Genomic DNA, 19,919 nt, shown 5'->3' on the forward strand with positions numbered 1-19,919 from the left:
GCCTCTCTGACGGTGGGAGGTCAAAAGTAGAAGGAAAAACGGAGCGGGCAGGATGCTGTGCAGCCAGTAGCGACACAAGTGGGGCATCCAAGAAGGACGAGAAGCGGCTCGACTTCTTACAGTTTTCTCGCCGTTTGGATTGAGAATAAGGTAAGAAAACTGCAGTGAAGGAGCTGAGGAGGCAGCTTGGACTAATGGTGGCAGGCAGCAGGCTACGTTTACGTGATGCTCTGGTTTGATAACAAAGCATTTTTCTACAGTATTTTTTGCAACATATATGCATGCATATATTTATCGAACATGTGCAGATGAAGGGTGGATACATGATGGATGTATGTTTCTGTTCATCCACAGCATGTCCACAGGAGAGAGGACCCCATCTACAACCTCCGTCGACTCCGCCTCAACGGAGGGGTATGTTTACATTCATACAAAGCTGCAACTGTGTCTGTGCATTTTCCTGAGATGGATAGAAATTGTGTCTCCATTATCACCTAATAATGCATTATCACCTTGACAATCAATGAACCTATAGGAAAATAGCAATACAGTTTCTCTATTGACTCTTGTGTTTCTTTAGAGCCCTTAAAAACCTATAATGTTCCCTATTCTGAAGAGGCATTGTTCAAAAAAACCCGTTCTTGTAGGATATATGAAATATGCCCCATGATTCCATCTTCTCTGTTGTAGAAATGGTACCTCTGCTGAGGTCTCGCCCTCAGGTTCAGTCTCTGAAGCGCCCAAGAAATCATCCAAGAAGTCCAGCAAAAAGAACACAGAGAATAAGACCAAAGTCTACAACTCTGTGCTCAACAGTGTTTTTGGGGCGGTAAGTAGCTGATATACTTATTAAAGTTACAAAAAAAAAGATGATGTGACCTTTTAAAAAGTTCAATTGTTTAATTATTCAAGATAAAAATCTGAGTTTGAGATTGAAGTCTCCAGAGATGATCATTATCAGGAGTAAAATTCCCAGACGTCACATGTTAAAATGTCAGAGTCAGAGATGAGGCAGAAGCCCCGTCGTGTAGCTCGTTCCTGATCTTTTCTGAAGCTGCCACCACTAAGCCTGGTGTGTCTGTTGTATTAGTGGCTCATTAGTTGAGGCTTAATGTCACAAATCATTAGGGTCACATCAGTGAAGAGCGCTGTGCAACCACTTTGTCGAAAATATTTATTACATGTATCGTTGCCTAACAAAAAAAACGCAGATCCATAAACATGTGCAAAGCCGCAGGTTTAGTCCTCTTTGTGTTGTGTCATTTTATTTTGTTGCCAACAACAACAAAAAAAAGACACTCTTGACATTTAAAATTGTGCAGCAGTTCAAAAGCTTTAACATGATGAAAAGTTCTCGATAATGTTCCACTTTTTGTATTTAACTGCAGCATGTTTGATTTGTGTTTCTGCAGGAAAGAGAACTGGCTCAGGCTGAACTAGATGGTAAGTTTCACTGCCACAGCTCCACATCCATGTAGATTTACTATATTACATTTCAAATGGAGCCCCCACAGTTGGAACTCAATGCAACAAAAGTCATCGCGTTTCATTTTTTCAGTACTTCATGTGTGCATCTTTATTTTTGACGACAACCCCAACATCTCCTTTCGCACTCATGCAGCCCCACGTTGTCACACTCCTGCCTGTGACTGTCAGGACTATGCATTCACTGTGGTTGTCCTGATTGGTTCATGGCAAACATGCTGACGTGACAACTTTATCATGGCCCCATTTGCTCCAAATATATTTAAGGCTTGTTTTTGTGTCTTCTGCCAAAGTTTAATCTTGCAGTGTCGCACTGAACGGCCAGCAATGGCTCTTTCCACTGTTCCATAGAGGTTGATGTTGTGTAATGTTCTGGAAACTGTCTGAGCTGTCCCAGGAACTCCAGTTTCAACCGATAACCTCTGTGCCAAGTTTGCAGGGCTCGTCCGTCTCTTTCTTAGCGTTGGATTGTCCGATTAGTGCAGTGATACTTGTAGGGGGATGGCCACAGCAGCTCTGATCAGTGGCATTATGGTTCATCCTGTACCTCCTCTGAATACTGCTGCAACGGATTTTTAGTTGTTCACCAATTTTTCTGCATCTTTGAGAAGTGTCAGTTTCTCTGGCAAATGTTTTTTAACTTGTATCTCAGTGATCACATGCAGGCTAAGTTTTGTTGCATTGGGTTCCTACTTAACAGTCTGTATTTTCAGTATAGTCCTCCTACAGTGTTTGTGTTTGATTGCTGATAGAAAAAAAAAAGAATACTACTTGTCAACTGCAATTATTGAGCGATGATAGCATTTGGAACGTCCTCAGTTTTGTTGTATGCTGTATAACATAGCCCTAGGTTCATCTCAAGTGACATTAGAAAGCCTGTAATTCAATTTTCAAAACTGAAATATCAAATTAAGTAAGAACATAACCACGCATTGCTCTGTAAAAAATAACTGCCAATAAGAACAGACTCTATAAAGCAGTTATGAGCTAAAAAATCTGGAGTATGTCGCTTTCACCAGCCACCTTTTCTGATCACTTGAACAGTCTATTTTCTTTATAAAAGAAAAAAAAAATGTTGTTTTTCAATTTGCAAATCTGGATGTGACATAAACTTGAACCCCCCTGAACTGTTGACATCTCTCTCGATCCTTCTCACAGAGCTCCACGAGGCCTTTAAGGAGTTTGACTATGACCAAGACGGCTACCTGAACTACAAGGATGTGGCTGAATGCATGAGGACCATGGGATACATGCCCACTGAAATGGAGCTGCTGGAGATAGTCCAGCAGATCAAGATGAGAAGTGAGGCTTTAAAAATATGTGGAATTAAGGCCGCAGCAGCATTCATAGGTTACCAAATAGAAAATGTTCACCAAGCGTGAGACATTTGTGAAATACTTTTGTTGGTTGGTGCAGTTTGTTTGACTGTTTTTGTTTCTACCGGGCCTCTTCCTTCCCCACAGTGGGCGGGCTCATGGACTTTGAGGACTTTACTGAACTGATGGGACCCAGGATGATGGGAGAGACCGCTCACATGCTGGGACTCAAGGAGCTCCAGTCGGCCTTCGTACAGGTCAGTAAGCTGACAACGACACAACTCAGGTAGAATCAGGGAGAATGGAAGGAAAGAATCCGATACAGTTTTTAAAGCTCACATACGACATCGAGGAACTGCTCATGTCAGGGTTTCGCAGCTATAAATAAAAATGTATTTGATGCTCATTTGGAAAAAAAGTATGACATCTTAATACTCACATTGCTCCAACCACTTTCAAAGTTTGACCTCGATGGAGACGGAAAGATCAACCAAGACGAGATGAAGGAGGCAATTAAGAGCCTGCTGGGGGAGAAGCTGAAGAAAGGAGAACTGGAGGAGATCTTAAAGGAGCTGGATATTAATGCAGACGGCAGCATTGACTTTGAAGGTGGGACTGAGCAGTTCAACACATTTATCATGCTTCATGCACTGCACCATCGCAGGATTTATTCAACACTACTGACCTCTTCAGATAAAGTGTGATCAATTCAGCACTGACCCATCTCACTGTCTTCTTTCTCCCTTTTATCCAGAGTTTGTGATGATGCTCTCCATTCGCTAATCGTTGGAAACACCAGCACCATGGACTCTGAATCATCACGAAATACAGCTATGACGGAATATTCTACATTTTTCAACTTGTGTTTGTAATGTAGACATAGACTTCTATCATATAATGTGTGCCTAACTGTGCAACAATTGTTTAAATGATGGATTGTTAAGAGAGGGGAAGTGACGCTGTACAACTCCCGTATGGCATCAAATGCAGTGCATGGTGAGTCTTACTATAGTAGATACAGGAACCTTTTGCTGTAAAATGTAAATACGACTGAAATATTTTGCTATTTTAATAAAGAAATGAAAACAGTTGTGCCTGTCGCTGATACATATCGACAGCATCCGTGGTAGGAAATGACTGAATGGGCTGAACACGTTTACCTCTCAAACAGACTTTATTCCAAAAAACATATCTTTTATTATCCCCAGTTTCATTGTTAAACAAAATGGAAATGATGTCTCTCATCATCTAGAGAACATAAGTTAAATATAAATAAAATATTGTCATTTGTTAACAACGATGCAGCTTTGAGCTTTGTCAGGTCTACTGTCTTTAGAATTGGAGAAGCGTTTGCACATCCAAAACCATGGTGCAGCTTTGTCAGGAGAAAAAAAAAAAAAATCTTTCAAAATCAAATCTCACATCAGGCCAACATTTGATGTCGGCTCTGAAACCAACCGTAAGAAGAACTTATCTCCTATTTGAAAATCTACAAGCTTAACACTACTGGTAACTTAAACTGCTTATTATTATAACATCAAACTATATGTTCACACAGTTCAGGAAGATCTGCAACATGCAGCACAAGTAATCTGCTCAAATGAAAACTTTTCTTGTTGCCAGGCAAGAAACGGGAAAAAAACACGAGGGGAAAATATTCACTCCCCTCAAAAGCAACAAGTCAAAGTGGTATCAGTGTTTCACATGAGTTGAATGAGGCGTCGACATCACAGGAGTCAGGATATGTTCGATTTATGTTTTTCTCTTGAAAAAAAAAAGAAGTCACATTCATGTTGTTCACAGTCGGCCACCATGCAGCCTTGATGCATCTGTCAAGCTTTAGTTCAGTTTTTAATGAGGTGGAAAATCCCAAACCTTTGTTCTACGGAAACAAGTGATGTTGGGATAAACAGACTAAAGAATAGCTCCTCAAAGTCTGTTTATTTCTGTCTTGTTCGTTCAGAAAGTGCAGCAGACTCAAACAAAACCTGCTTATCATAAAGCTTAAACACTTCATGTAGGTACATTTCACACTCCGTCTTTAAGTTTTGCCAAATGAATTGCAAAATGCAAAGTTTGTCCCAAAACTTTGACCAAACTACCTCCTGGTCTCTCTACTTGCATCTCTCGTGCCTCACACACTCATCCATTTCTCCTCCTCTTAGGGGGAATGTTTGCACTGACTTTTGTAAACTTTATGACAATGAGAAATACCATCCAAAAAGCAGACTTTGTAAACAAATGCATACATGTCTTCTGAGCATGTGAGAACTTGCTTAGTTATATCTATTTCTTTTTTACTTTGCATGGCGCTCACATTGGCAGGGTTGAGGGTATTCAGGCTTTTCCAGGATGGCACACAGTAAAACTGGATGCATACACGATACTTTAGAGTGCTGCTTTGGATTAAAGCCAAATGGTACAAGATTGCATGTTGCATCATTTCCACAGCGTTGTGAGCCTATTATGGATCCATTTGACAGTTGTTTTGTACCGTAAGTGTGCGTAACTATGGTCTTAACCACTACAAAATGAATGGGCATATTTTCCAGTAGTCACACTGCAGTAACTCAAATCACATCACAACATCCTTCGATGTACAGCCCACAACACAACACAAGTGGCTACACTGCCTTCACCTCTTGTCTTCATGTCAACGCTGGTCTCTACATGCCATCAAACCTCTCAGTTTCACCTCTTCTTGTGACTTCCCTAACCTCTTTCATTTTAGTCATCCCCGTTTTCTTCTGTCAGTCCCACTAAATGGTAGATAGATAAAGATGGGTAAGCTTCTTCTATTTCGTCTATCCACAACTCACACACGTCGTCATTGATCAACAGGACAACCGCTTGGCTGGTAAGACTTCTCCGCGATCTTCTATTGTTTACAGCTCGTTGGTCAGCTCCTCTGCAAACTCAGCCATGATGTCGTGCACCCAGATGTCTCTTTCTTCCTGTGAAGTGTCGACCAAGAAGACGGTCAACCTCCTGTCCCACGGGTTGGTGGCTTCCTGTACGGCCTCCAGCTGGGCCACCAGAGGCTTCTTCTCCACGTGGTTCCTGAAAACGATGGAAGCCTCCTCTGACCACTGCCTCGGCTTCACTCCTGTTGTTGGAGACAGACATGAACCGAGCAGTTACGAGCTGAAATTCACGTTCACATCAATGACAAAGAAAGCTGGGCTTCTTTGTTCATGTGATCACATAATTTAGTCATATTTAGCTTCAACAAGTTCTCGTTTTGATAGAAAAATAAATGTGTTATTAGTTATGGTTAAGATTAGCTGTACTTGACATTCAGAGTCCAAAAATGTTGTGCACAGGAGACCCAACAAAAAAAGGCCCAGCCATAACAATTAGCCCATGTGAGGGCTGGTCCGAATAGCAATTTCTGATCTCCGGACATCCATCCATCCATTTTCTATACACCGCTTTATCCTCACTAGGGTCACGGGGGGGCTGGAGCCTATCCCAGCCGACTTAGGGCGAAGGCAGGGGACACCCTGGACAGGTCGCCAGTCTATCACAGGGCCACACTTAGAGACAGACAACCAAGCACACTCACATTCACACCTACGGACAATTTAGAATCACCAATTAACCTCAACATGTTTTTGGACTGTGTGGGAGGAAGCTGGAGAACCCGGAGAGAACCCACGCTGCACGGGGAGAACATGCAAACTCCACGCAGAAAGATTCCGGTGCCCCCACCGGGACGCGAACCGGCAACCTTCTTGCTGCGAGGCAACAGTGCTACCAACTGCGCCACCTTGCAGCCCCGATCTCTGGACAATCGGTCCCAATTAATAACGAATATCCTGAGGACTTTTTTTTTTGTCGACGGGGGTGGGGGGCGCTCGGGCTCCTACGAGCTACAGTGAGCGTTACGCGACGCACAGGCCGCATTTGGCTACACAGACCAGTTTCTGTATTTAGGTTAGCGGTGACGGCTCCGTTTACGCGGCGGCGGGGATATTCAGAGGTGCAGTTTGATATCCCGATTCCAGCACAGCGAACGAATAGTCAGCTATTCGGCTCAGCCCTAGCCCACGCTAGCATGTAAAATGCATTAAATGTATGCTGTAATGAGTCGTCAATTTGTCTGAAGTCATTTTCACTTGGTCCATCTCTTCTGGACTCATGTCTGTTCTGCTCCACTTCATTTGTGTCTATTTCCACGTACAGATTGCTCCGGTGCATGAACAAATGGATTGAGCAACTAGTGCATGAAAACAGACCCACAGAGTTGCAAAACAGCAGCAGGGACACTTATACTGAGCTGAAATGAAATGAGTGCACATAAAATAAATAAAAGACTTTGTTTTAATACTTCCGCTTTTACAATGCAGTGTCACTCTCAGCCCGTTTATAAATGCAAGAGGAGGGGCAACAGTTTCAAAGAGAGGAACCCACATGCACGAGTATGAAGAACAAGCTGTCAAAACATAGAACGGAGAAGCTCGATTCACAACACACACAAAAAGGGCATCATTACCGCACCGCATCTTCATATAGCAGTCAGTTGTTTGTCGCTAAATGTCATATTAAAATCACACTCTGCACATGAGCCGGTACAAAACAGCAGGTAAACCGAGTACAGTCTAGTGACTACATTAGTAACGGCCATCAGATTGTATTCTCGCGTAGCTCTCTTTATGATTTCCAGTCTACTCACCAGCCAGCTGAGCAGTGATTCCCTGGAACGGCAGCTGTCTGAACTCTTTGATCAAAGGTCTGAGCTGGGTGCAGCTGACCAGCTCATGTCTCCCATAGTCCAACTCGTACACAGACACCAAGCCATTGGTGAGAACGCCCTTCACTAACACACGATGCCAACTGAAGAACACATGTCGGAAAAGAAGAAGAAGTCAGGGAGAATGCAACTGTTCATGATACACTTCAGAGGAAACACTAGAAATCAGAGTAGCAAATTCTACTTGTATGTATTTTCTAGGTTTGGCTCAGAGCTACGAGTATCTTTAAAGAGTAACCAGACAGTTCAAGGTCTAAACAATAAACTTTCATTTATTTAGTTCACTCACTTGTTCTCCACTTTCGCAGCATATATCTGATTCTTCTCTATGTTGAGGGGTTTCTCCTCAGTTTTGTTGTAGTAGAGTATCATCTCTCCCATCAACACCACCAGTTTATACATATCTCTCCATGGCTGAAGCACAAAGTGGCCTGGATGGCACGCCACTGATACGTAGACATCTATGTTGTTTCCTGGGAATAAAAATCCAAAAATAAATCCTTAAGTCCAACATGACTTCTTTTGTGGGAGTTCTTACAATAACAAGCAGTAAAAAATCGATGTATGTGATTCCAAAAAAGACACACAACAGCTTTGTCTTTTCTTTAAAAATATAATGTACCTGTTGGGGGCAGCTCTTGCAGTGGTGGCAGCTGGAGTGAGGATGAGGGGGATGCGGGTGAGGAGGGGGATGGTGGGGTTTCTGGTGGGCTGGAGGAAGTTGTGTTTCCTCCTCCTCCTTTTTCTCCTCCACCCCCACTGCTTCTGGATCCTGACAGGGCCTTCCTGAGATGAGGTTTGACTGGGAGAGAAGTTGATGTCGGACTGCCATTGGTGGATTCACTGGTGCTGGAGGGCTTGGAGGATACAGTGGGTGCGGAAATCTTGGCGGGGCTGTGAAATTTAATTAAAACTGTCATTTCTAAATTCAGTTTCAGTTGCTTAGTTTATTCCTGAGAAGTAACCAAAAACATAGGTATAAAGTAAGACATAACCAATACATTAGCTAACTAGCTAGAAGAATAACTAAGTTGAACAAGCAGCAGAAACCTGTGGCTTGTCAGGAAGACGTCTGGTTGTTGTTTGAACAGGTCAGACTGGGCCATCTGGTGGTTGAGGCTGCGGGCCGGGTCGTGGAAGTTCTTGTCGGTGAACAAGTGGACGTAGATGCAGCGCTTGGTTTCATCCACCTTGGCAACCTTTTGAGGGGGGCGCCGAGAGTGTGGAGGTACATGAAGAAGAAAAACAGGAGGAAAGATGCAACAAATGAGAGACTAACGTAAAAAGTGGGGGCCGTGATTCAAAGCAAAGGGAACTCAACACACATCTATTACATGAGGCTAGTGTGTCGGAGGGGGATCCAACAGGTACAAACTAGATTTCTGCACACTGTCGAACTTGGAGTCATACATTTTTTAGTGCAACATTTCGGTGTCGACCTCTAGCAGGCAAACAGGTAGCTGTAAAATATGGTAGTGGGGACCGAAAGGATAAAAATACTACTAGTCGTAAAAGTGGTAAGCAATTTCTAATGTGAAGAAGACATCACTACTTAGTATTTTCTTCTCAAACGCTCCAAAATTACTACATCTGACACTTCATTAATGTTTTGCTCATGTTAGCTGTTTGATTTCAGATTCCAGATAATTCTACAGTGATAGTCAGCCTTGTACATTCTTTAACTTTGGGTAGTTTAAACAAGTTAGTTTTCCACATTGCAGAGTGCTTTAAAGATCTGGAGACATCTTTGTATGTCTAGATCCAATCAGTTATAATCTGGGTATTTCTAAACCTAATAATCATCTTCATCCATTTCCCGATGGTTTTCATGATTAAGGTAAAAAGACCTGAATATGGTGACAGGTTTTAAAAGACAGAGTGACGTTTACCTTCATGCTACAGTCAGTGGTGTTGAGTACTTTCTCTCGAAGCCACTGGACAGCATCTGGATTCCAGGACCCAACACTGACAGCCAGGTCTGCTAGGCAGCACTTCACAGCCTAAACACAGGATGTTTCTGGATGAAATGCACTGTTCCTCTACATTTTGATACCGTGTGTAGAATGACACTATATAAATAAGTAACAGTATATGCCAGACAAGGAGTGATCAGAAAGTTCAGATACTGATTGTGGTTTACATGTTCTGTGTCAGTTAACAACCCCAGATGAGTGTTCCTTCATATGTTCTTTGGTCACAACAACACAACCAGCAGCCTTACTCACTCTGTTTGGCTTCTATAATGTCTTCCTCTTCCCCAAAATCCTATTAAAGTTGAAGTTTGACACAGTTTAAGAGATCAAGCGCTCATTGCAGATAATGCTTGACATGTTTACACAACAGGACCTCCAGGGAGTGTTACAAGTGTTGCAGAAGTGCTCCGTGTGCTAAATTGCTGTGCAATTAAAAAATTTTGATTAGGTATTGTTTTTGATTTTTTATCGGCAGAAAATTAGAACTTTTTGATCACGCCTTATATGACCCTTTCCTGTTGCTCCTGACCTGCATCGACATAGGTACTGACCTGCGGTGGTATCGCCATGAGGTCACGCAGGAACGGCGGTGGGATCTCTCTCAGCTCAATCACCTCTACAGAAGCCTGGACGCCCACATCGACGAACAGGATGTCCAACACTCTGCTGCCGTGCAGGTTGGTAATCTAAAGATAGAAACATATACAACATATTTTTAAAAACTTCTAATTTGTCAACAAAATCTACATGACCGCAGAAGTAAAGAAAATCAATGAAACAGCTTCACATAAAATGCAGACGTACAGACCATTAAATACAACAGCTGTTAAATATTATATTTAAAGGAGCCATTGCCATAAAATCTAAATCATTACAGGTTTGATGGTGTTGCAGATCAGCACAACCTAGCCAGATAGTGAGCAGTTATGGATTTAGAGGCCAGAAGGCAGCCAAGAGAAGTAGTAGTGAGTGGGGTGTGAGAATAAAGTGTGTCTGTATTATTAAGTCTCTCTTCATGAACCAAACTGATAAAGGCAGCCGCACCTGCCTCTATTGTGCAAAGGTGACTTCATCTGTGTAGTCAAACAAACATCTATCATTTGTTTAATGATTCACAGGGAACAGTTTCATCTTACCTCTACTCGGGACCATTTGCCTTTGTAGCGAGCCAGACATCCTTTCCCACAAAAGGGTCTGGATACCAGGAACTCTGATGTAACCTGGAACAAAATACATTTCATTTACATGTATAATAATCATAAAAAAAGACTTTCCATCACTGTCAAATCCTTTTGGATTTGTTATGTCGCTGTGTATGTGTAGCTGTTGCTTTATGACTGCAATAAATACTGTAAAAGCTCACAGAAACATTTCACTGGTCCACCCAGTCTGCTGCAGGTGTACACTGCAATGACATCAAAGATTTGGGCTTTACACCTGCAGTTGTTGATGATTAAAGGAATACAGATAATGTGTGTTAGAAGTAAGAGTGGTTTCATCCTGGACGAGTCCTCTTACCATGTTCTGTATACAACAGCTGATTCATGACACAGAGTTAACTACACAAGCCCTGAATATTAAGATGGGGAACTATTTAAGGTATGGAAATGTGGTGCACTGGATATACACCGCATGTGGATCCAAAGCAACCTTGCAAAAACTCTCCAGCCTTAATAAAACACACTGGCACGCTCCTCACTGTGTTTGCCTACACACTGACGTAAAATGTTAATGACCTGCGACTACGAGCTTTAAAGGACAGCACCTAGAAAAGCATCCGCCCCACTGTGCTGCCAACAGATTAAGTGGCTTGGCAATGTCTTAACTCCAGATTATCAGCCTAATCTCAATCTGTCCACAACATGGTTTGCGAGTAGCAGCACAGCACTGGTACATTCACAAAAGGCTTTTACGACAAGTTCTCATCGACTTCACTGATGCCTTGTTAATAGAGTGCTTAATTAAACGTTCTGGGATGAACGCAGCAAAGCTTTTGGTCCGATCACTAAAAATAACATTTGCACATGACAGAGAATATATATATATATATATCGATAGATATATTTTTCCCCTTCTCTTTCACCACTCTTCGTCCCAGTTAGGAACAATAATCTTGTTTCAATAAGGACATATATACAAACACTTAAGGAAAAGCTGTGCTGTGAAAAATGGTGAAATCTAAAACCACAAGAAAAGAGAAGAGTGAAGAAAACATAAATGAAAACAAATGAAATGGGTCATCAACTGCTTTGAGTATAAAGTTTTCAGCAGAGACAAAAAAGTGTCCAGAAGAGATAAAAAAATCTGCAACTGATCTTTGTTTAATATAATGTCAAGCTCTGGAGCAGCAGTTAAACAGACCTTGTGGTGAGATCATTTTGTAAAACGATGTTTCAAAAACATAATGTCAGCTCCAAAGGTGCAGTGACACACGAGGAAGAGACATACAGGTCAATAATAAAATCAGCAACACAACAACTAGAGTGTGTTAGATGTCTTATAGCAGATGTGAAATGAGTGCTTAGTATAATATATTGCCTCCATCTTGCATATTTGTATATGAATTATAAATAACAAGATATTACTTCTTTTACCTACAGTTCTACATAATTACATAACTTTAATAATTGTTTGATAATTAATACAACAGGACAAAAACCTCAAGCTGTTCACTGATCTTTTTCTGAGTAGAAATAAAAGCTTTTCCATGATGTATGGTCTCAGTAGAGGTCTCTTATCATCTCACTTCTTCATAAAGTTAATTCCTGATACCAAAGTTAACTACACAAGCAAAGGCAGCTATCACAAAAGACTAGAAAAAAAACCCAAACATTTTGCTGGCAGAAGATTCTCAGAAGTTTTCATCTTTTCCTTTCCTCTAGTGTGGAACTACTTCAGGTATGAAATGTTAGTTTTCTCTATGCCTAATGTTTACATATACACTATATTTAAATATAGAAAATCCCATCAAAAACACAAACGTCACACTGTGTTTGATTGAATACTGACGTAAAACGTTACCGGCTACAGGCTTTAAATGACGTCACCCAGAAAAGCATCCGCTCCACTCCGCTGCCAACAGATTAAGTGGCGGCACAAAAAGACACTGAGACATCGCATGAATCGTGGCGCTTACCTGTGAGTGGAAGTACGTCTCTATATTCTCCAGTATCTCAGTCATCTTGGCAAGGCCTCTGGAGGGAAGCTGACAGTAGATGGTCCCATCTGAGCACACGCTGCTGACAGTCACGTTCATGTAAGCGCTGTTCACCTGAGGAGAGCCGAAGACAGAAGTTCACTGTGCTGTAAACTCACTCATCCACATGTTCACACAGCAACTCTCCTGTACCTGTAAGGGACTTGCTAGCGTCTTGTCCTGCAGGGCTTTCATGCAGGCAGCGTTGATGTTCACGTCATCATCCTGTGATGTGTCGTAAAGGACGACGAGAGGGGTCTGCCTTCTCTCTAGGATCTCGGCCAGTAAGATCCTTCCGCTTGCCATCGTCTCGAACTTCTTCAGCACTGCAGGCGCCTGACAGAAAGGCTCCAGGCCTGGGCACATGCAGACAAACTTGAAGTCAAATAATCAGGGAAAAGGGAAGGATATGAGGGGGAGACAGGAGGAGGAATTTCAGTTGATTCAGATGATTCAGTTGAGACTCACCTGCCAGTTTACACTTGGTGGCTTGGAAAGGCAGTTTGAAAAACTTCTCATGCAGCTCAAACACTTTGGTTTTGCTGATCACCTCTGAGAAGCCATGATCCACATAGTATACCTGCAGAGTCAGAAGTGAAAATCGCAGAATGGATCAGCAAAAACTTCTGTATAGACAATAATGATGCCTAGTAGATGTAGTAAATAATATTTCCTCTCATTTTTTGTCCTCAGCTACATCTTGTTTGTGACCTCTCACCTTGACCTTGTCAGTCATGACCTCACAGACTTGTGCCCTCAGGATCTCCTCCTCCTCCTCGGCTCTGACTGCAACAAGCTGGCCTGAGGCTGGAGACGATAAAGGAGTCGGGCTGCTTTGGTCCAAGCCATAAAACTCTCTCATTTCATCCTCCATGGACTCCTGGGCCTGGGAATAACCCTCACCAATGTACCTGAGAGAGGAGATGAGGCAGACAGTCAGAGATTCTTGAGCTGCCACATGCTAACATTCACACATGGTTTTCTTCTACCTGAGTATAACTCCATTGGTGTTGGTGGCCTCCACCACCAGCACAGAGGGGTACTCTTCTTTGGGGATCTGCAGAGAGGGCACCGCCTGGTTACTCAGCCTCCTCCCCAGCTCCTTCCTCATCCTCAGCTCCTCCTCGCTGGTCGAGGAGTTCCTCCTGTTGCAGTTCTCATCCTCTACTCCTCCGCCTCCAGCACTGCAGCGCCTGTACAGAATGGCCCTCTTGGGGTTGTCAGGCATCGGGTAGTCGATGGTGCAAATGTCAGAGAGGAGGTCAAGGTTGTCCAGGACGTGTCCGGGAAGTTTGGTCTTTAAAAAAAAAAAAAAAAAAGAAAATTATAAAGTGCACCTGACATGTTTATGATAGTGCATCACAGTGGTACTGACTTTGTAGGTGTCCTGGAAGAGCTTGGGCAGTGCATGGGCCCACAGGCCATTGGAGTACTTCACCAGCAGCTCCTCCAGTTTCTGCTTCAGGTCGGGGCTGAGGGTTGCAGGGGAGGAGGGAGGGCTGGGAGACGAGGAGGACGACGGTGGCGACTGAGGAGATCGAGAACCAGAACCGGTCACAGGAGTGCTGGGGGGCCTCTGCTGGGCAGGGGACTGCACAGGTTTGTCTGTGGGGGTGTTTGAAGTTGGGGCCGCGGTGGAGCTTGGGTTAAGGATGGGTGAAGGGGAGGATGTGGTGCTCTGCTCCTTGGCGGGGTAGAGCAGCAGCTCTGATGGGTTGCTGCTACAGGTTTTTTCTATCTAAAAGAAAAAATGGAACAGATTTATCATAAAATCATTTTGTAGATGATAGACTCCACATGACTGCAAGTTAATGAACAAGTGTGGACTAAACATTCTGAGAATTTGTATAAATTTGCTGTTGAAGGAATAGTTTGCATAAATATTAGAATTTCCCTGAGAGGATTAATACCACTCTCATGTCTGTCTGTACAATATGAACCTCTAGCTGGGAGACAGTTAGCTTAGCTTAGCTTAGCTTAGCTTAGCTTAGCTTAGCAGAAAGGCGCGAAGCCGCTCTAAAACTCACTACCTGACATGTTTTTAACACTTTCACGTGTCTCTTACAAAGACTAAGAGTCTCAGACCTCTTTTGCTGATGTGTAGGATTCTAAACATAACACAAAATACCAACTAAACACAATATACAGCTGAGCTGAGGCTGATGGGAGCATCTTCAGTTTAGCTGGAATTTGTTCATAAAATGTTGGACAAATCGAAATTTTTAATCCAATGATGGTGCAAAAGAAGAAGTCAATAGTTCACAAAGTCAGTAGTACAACTTCTAGAAATCATTAACTTCTATGCAAAGCAGTCTGTTCCTAAAATTTTCATGCAGCAAGCATAAAAAATATTGAAATGATAGATTCAAATATTTTACAAAATTACCTCGAATCATTTTTTATTTTAAGGGTATTAATGTTTTTAGAATATTTTGCAGCTATCTGTTAACATATCGAGCAACTCCACGTATCACAGACATAATCATTTTTCAAAATTAAAGCATGACCAATAAATACAGCATCATAATGAGTACTTACGGTGCATATGTGCGTCCAGCTCTCCAGGTCTTTGATGGCCTCAGTGGGCAGCTCCTGTTTGTACAGCTCTCTGTAGATCTGAGGGAGTTTCGACACCCAGAATCCATTGCTGTACTTCCCCAAGATCTCCCTGATGCGACCCTGGACCTGCTGAGGGTTGTACGGCTTCCCTTTCCCTGAACCAAAGCTCTCGTTTAGATTCATGTGAGCTGAAAGATTGGAGGAAAAAAAAATACAGAAGAAGAAGGAGATTAGATACACATACATGACAAAAGTGACTCAACAACATTATTCCTGTTTTTCCTGGAAGCGTTTGATTGCATGGCCTGACTTTTCCTCAAACAGAGAGGTGGCTGATTTGAATCAAAAGTGAGAAAGGGATAAAAGAATATTAAGATATTATAAAGTATTCCTCCCTGATTTCTTCTATTTTCTTCTCAGACTCTCAAACTTTATCAGACTGGAGTTTGAAATTTTATTCCTTCTGAGGTGGACTCGCTCCAAAGCAGCAGCTTCATGGATATTTTCTTTGGCTCTATCGTGACTCCTTGGATGAGTCGTCACTGTGCTATCGGAGGACGTTTTGAAGGTCGGCCACTTCCGGAAAGGTACACCATTGTTCCAAGCCTTCTTCCATTTGCAGATAATGACTCTCACTGTGGAGCCTCAGAAATAACCTTGGAATTGTAATTTTTCATTCTGGCATAGTGTGATAGTGTGCTACTGGTGGGAGCTTTTAGCCGACTCCATGCTTCTAAAAATAGTCTGTTTAAGTGAAAACCAGTTATCGGTGTATTTTGGTAGTTTTTTAGGATGATGTAACTAAGGGGGCTCAGTTGGTATTAGATAACCTTCTTGCGAAACTTGCATTTTGTGTTTATTCAGGTTGCTTTTATTTTATGTCAATTGTTTTCCGACATCTGGCACAGTTTAGTATGAGATACACATAAAAATAGAAGATATAAGTAGGTGGTCGAGGACTTTTTTTTTCACAAAACCAAAACTAGGCTTTTTTTTTTTTTGCTGTTGGATTTGTTGTCTTAAGGTTCAAATGAGTGAGAGAAGAAGACAAGGAGAAAAAAGAAGGATCATTTTGTAAGCTCATTTAGCTTAATTGCAAAAAGGGGTCAGACTGTCAAATATCCCATTGAGGTAACCCCTTTTCTAGTTTAATTACACAGGAAAAAATCTACACTACAGAGGGAATCTGGAGAATGAAAATAATTAGTTGGAGCCTTGTTATGCCTTGTCCCTAAACACGGGTCTTATTACAATTTCCTCCTCACTCAGGGAAGTCTCTTTACGTTAGGAAGCTTTAAACCAGTTAATATGTAAGCTTAAACAGTCTCCTGTCTATAGGGGCCTGAAATAAACCTGAGTGAAACGGCTGGAGCCTTCAACATTTGTGCTATGCAGTTTATTACAGGCCAGAACTTTCCCTCAGGCTATGCAGACCAAAGGCCTTCTTCAAAAACCAGCAGCATGACAACAAACACATTCCTAGTTTAGTTGAAGTCGAGGCTTGCAGCACGGGGGTGAAAGAGGAGGGAGGCTGATACAGACAGCAGGGAGCTGATAGAACTTCAAACTGTTTAAAAAATACACCTCAGGCCTGCAGACAGAACCAGCTGAGACGGGGTTACTGTTATTTCCTTCACATGTCACAAAACCATCGCGGCCCGTAAGATAGCGAGGGACAAGATTTAACACTTAAATTAAACAGTCTGCTTTTAAACTGAGACTTAAATGTAAATGTCTTAAAAGAGGCGGGTAGTAGTTTGTTTCTTGAGAATGTTTCTGCTGGTTTAGAGGACAAACAGCTTCACTATATGTATTTTTAGCACAATGAACAGCAGCCTGTCCTACTTACGACCAGTCTGTGGGGAGTTTCTGGAAAGGTGAGCGTGCACCTCCTTCTGAAACCGTGACGGGAGGGTCATCCTCTTGTCTGGCCTGGACACAAGAGAACAAAACGGGGAGGAGAATTACTTTCTGCGGGCTCGAAAACCAAAAGAAGCTGTGAGACTTGGAACTTAGTTTATCTTAGTGGTTTTTTTTAGAACCGCCAACTTCCGTGTCATTCTTACAAACAAAATCCCACCGAGATCTTTAAATATGACTTTGGAAACATCTCTTTTTGGTTGGTCCACAGTATCACAACCCATTCATTTTGACACACAACACACTACATTGTTCTGTATGGACACAGACAGTGATCTACCTGGTACCTAGATATCTACTTTCTGTAATACATCCATCAATTTGTATGTACTTTTGCTGAACTGATTTTAATTCCAGCAACATTACCTTTCTCATTTTTCGCCCTTCCTCATCATGCCAGCTGTTCAGATCAGTCACCTAAATGATGTAACTGCTTTGCTTTGCATTTCTCCCACTCTGGATTCAGCCTGTCTATCACTGCTTCATGTCTCTCATCACTCACAACTCGCTGGCTCACCCATGTACGAAGGAAAAAATGGAAGCAAATTATCAACAAACAGAGCAACAAGGTTGTTACCTAAATGGCTGAAAGAGGGTATGGGTACATAGCCCTTCACTGACCTAAATAAGATTTCCTCTATGGTTTCTGGAGGTGGTGAAAACACACTGCGACAGGATAAGGCAACACAAATGAGTGCGTTAGGCTTCAGTCTGTGGCTCCCTGAGCGACCACAGCTGGCAGCATTAAGTCATTGTTGTCTAGTAGCACTAATGAGGAGATGCCCATTGTATATTGTCATAAAACGTGACTTAGTACAACTGAGAGCACAAAAAGCATTGCAATGCATATGAGGCAATGAAACGCCTATTAGGTATTTTTTCTTACATTAAATCTAAATATTTTATGGCCAGGACAACAAGGACACTTTCCATTCAGTCTTCAGACAACAGGTAGAGAAGAAGATGTCCTTATAATAACTCCATCTGTAGAGGAAGATTGTGTGATGAAGCTCCACAACAGCTACTCAGTGCATGTAGTGTTGGGATGTCAAGTTCAAGCTTTGGACTGTAGTTGAACTCTCCACCGGAACCGTTTAAAGGCTGCGCTTGTTGCACATTTGCCTCCATAATTAAACATTTCCTGACAAAGGAGGCTCTGACTTCCATGTGAACAATTTTGTTGGATTATAGCTTTATTAGTCACCCAGAAAGTACTCGACACACAACTCCACCATCACAATCTGAGGGGAATTCAGGCTTATTTCAACCTGGTTTGTTTCCCCATTATTGTGGCTAATGTAGTGTTCAGTGTCACGCTAACTTTGTGCTCTTGACGAGTCACAAAACATAGCTGTTGAAGCTAAGATTTTCACATGAATCATTTAAAACGTTTGTTTTCAGTTTGACCAAAGTTAAACACAGAAATCAGCCTCCTGGAGCAGACATGTTGCTCATAGGGGTCTCCATCTGGGGAAGCTTGCTGGCTGATCTATCCCTGGCATATTCATCTGCACATGTGTGAGGCAGAAAGAACTTCCTGAAAGACAGCTTGCATCAGAAAACCGGTGGTCTTCCTGTGCCCACGGCTCTGTTACTGACTGAGCTGGAAAGCTGTTGCTGCATGGAGTGTGACCGGTTGATATTAGATTCAGATAATCTTCATTAGTCCATGGATGAGGTGAATCACAGGTGTGGAATTACAACTAATAAATCTGCAGCTTTGATTATCATTGCCATGCTGTTAAATGGCATTTCACATCATCAAAACCAAAAAGATAAAAACTTCACTTGTATGGTCAGCTAACACAGAACAGAAAAAAAAGCACATTTCTGTAAAATCTCATGCTGATTATCCCCTGCTAAATGACATTTCCCCAAATCTCTACAACAGAGACATGATATCTACATTATTGGGAAATAAAACAGGTTGAAATAAACATGAATTCTCCTTTAATTCACAAAATAGAGCTTGAATGCCCCAAAAGCTCTCCTATAAAGGCATCTAAAAGCCTTCTCTCCTCACTCCCTTTGTGTTGTTGTTGGTTTAATAAAAGTTAGATTATATTAAACTGTAATTCAACACTGGACTCATTTTGTTTGCTGAATTTACCACTTAAACTGCCATAGCGCACTTGTAGCTATGTGCACACACACACACACACACACGGACACACACAAATGATGATGACGCCGGCCTGCCCAGTAGAAGATCTAGAGGGATACAGAGAGATGTGCTGATTCACTCTGTGTCGGTTTAGAAGCGTTAATCTACCAGAGAATAGAAGAGGGATTAAAGAGGGCTCATGTCCCCCCTGCTCTGGGCTCGTGTCCCCTGCCAATGCACCGGCCTTCCCACCCTGTTGCCCCTTTGTGCTGCACAGAGCCAGCGGCACACTGGACACATGCGGTGGCACGGACAGAGAACTGATGTCAGTTGTTTTCACAGTGGACGGACGGACGGATGGAAGTGGGAGAATCGGTCAAAGAGCTGAATTAATCTCGACTCATTGTTTAAGCAGTGCAAACAGATGATATCTGGCGATGTCTTTAGCAACAATAAATCAGATGTTTAAGTCAGGTGGGTTTGCGGTGAATGACAGAAGCAGTACGGAGGCTAAAATATATGCACCGACAACAAGCGATAAAAGGAAAGAGGAAGAGGGAGAGAGTGAAGGGAGGACAGATAGAAAACCAGAATATTGTAGAGAGCACATCAT

General features: G+C 42.3%; 2 protein-coding genes across 3 annotated transcripts in view; one reads left to right on the forward strand and one right to left on the reverse strand.

Moving 5' to 3' along the window:
- On the forward strand, nt 1–3,958 carry LOC103364797 (calcium-binding protein 2-like). 2 transcript variants are annotated; one of them, XM_008292059.1, is made up of 8 exons: nt 1–150; nt 355–414; nt 691–829; nt 1,413–1,443; nt 2,644–2,787; nt 2,949–3,058; nt 3,263–3,410; nt 3,556–3,958. In XM_008292059.1, exons 2-8 carry the CDS (start codon nt 356–358, stop codon nt 3,582–3,584), a joined length of 660 nt encoding a protein of 219 aa, XP_008290281.1. In that variant the 5' UTR covers nt 1–150; nt 355; the 3' UTR covers nt 3,585–3,958. The 2 variants fall into 2 exon arrangements, with proteins under 2 accessions (XP_008290281.1, XP_008290280.1); XM_008292058.1 differs by having other exon boundaries at nt 1–414.
- Nucleotides 3,957–19,919, reverse strand: part of tdrd7b (tudor domain containing 7 b) — a 27,868-nt gene continuing 11,905 nt past the window's right edge. Inside the window, exons 6-21 of the mRNA XM_008292057.1 lie at nt 17,132–17,214; nt 15,262–15,470; nt 14,099–14,461; nt 13,713–14,020; nt 13,442–13,634; nt 13,192–13,303; nt 12,877–13,079; nt 12,664–12,798; nt 10,664–10,747; nt 10,079–10,213; nt 9,444–9,554; nt 8,605–8,753; nt 8,177–8,448; nt 7,844–8,027; nt 7,477–7,637; nt 3,957–5,907 (exon numbers count right to left, since the gene is read on the reverse strand). Of these exons, the coding sequence (XP_008290279.1) occupies nt 5,687–5,907; nt 7,477–7,637; nt 7,844–8,027; nt 8,177–8,448; nt 8,605–8,753; nt 9,444–9,554; nt 10,079–10,213; nt 10,664–10,747; nt 12,664–12,798; nt 12,877–13,079; nt 13,192–13,303; nt 13,442–13,634; nt 13,713–14,020; nt 14,099–14,461; nt 15,262–15,470; nt 17,132–17,214 (2,923 nt within the window). The 3' untranslated portion in view covers nt 3,957–5,686. The remainder of the gene's footprint in view (nt 5,908–7,476; nt 7,638–7,843; nt 8,028–8,176; nt 8,449–8,604; nt 8,754–9,443; nt 9,555–10,078; nt 10,214–10,663; nt 10,748–12,663; nt 12,799–12,876; nt 13,080–13,191; nt 13,304–13,441; nt 13,635–13,712; nt 14,021–14,098; nt 14,462–15,261; nt 15,471–17,131; nt 17,215–19,919) is intronic.

Source organism: Stegastes partitus, unplaced genomic scaffold, assembly GCF_000690725.1.
Source record: "Stegastes partitus isolate 25-593 unplaced genomic scaffold, Stegastes_partitus-1.0.2 Scaffold781, whole genome shotgun sequence".
Taxonomy (NCBI): Eukaryota; Metazoa; Chordata; class Actinopteri; family Pomacentridae; genus Stegastes; species Stegastes partitus.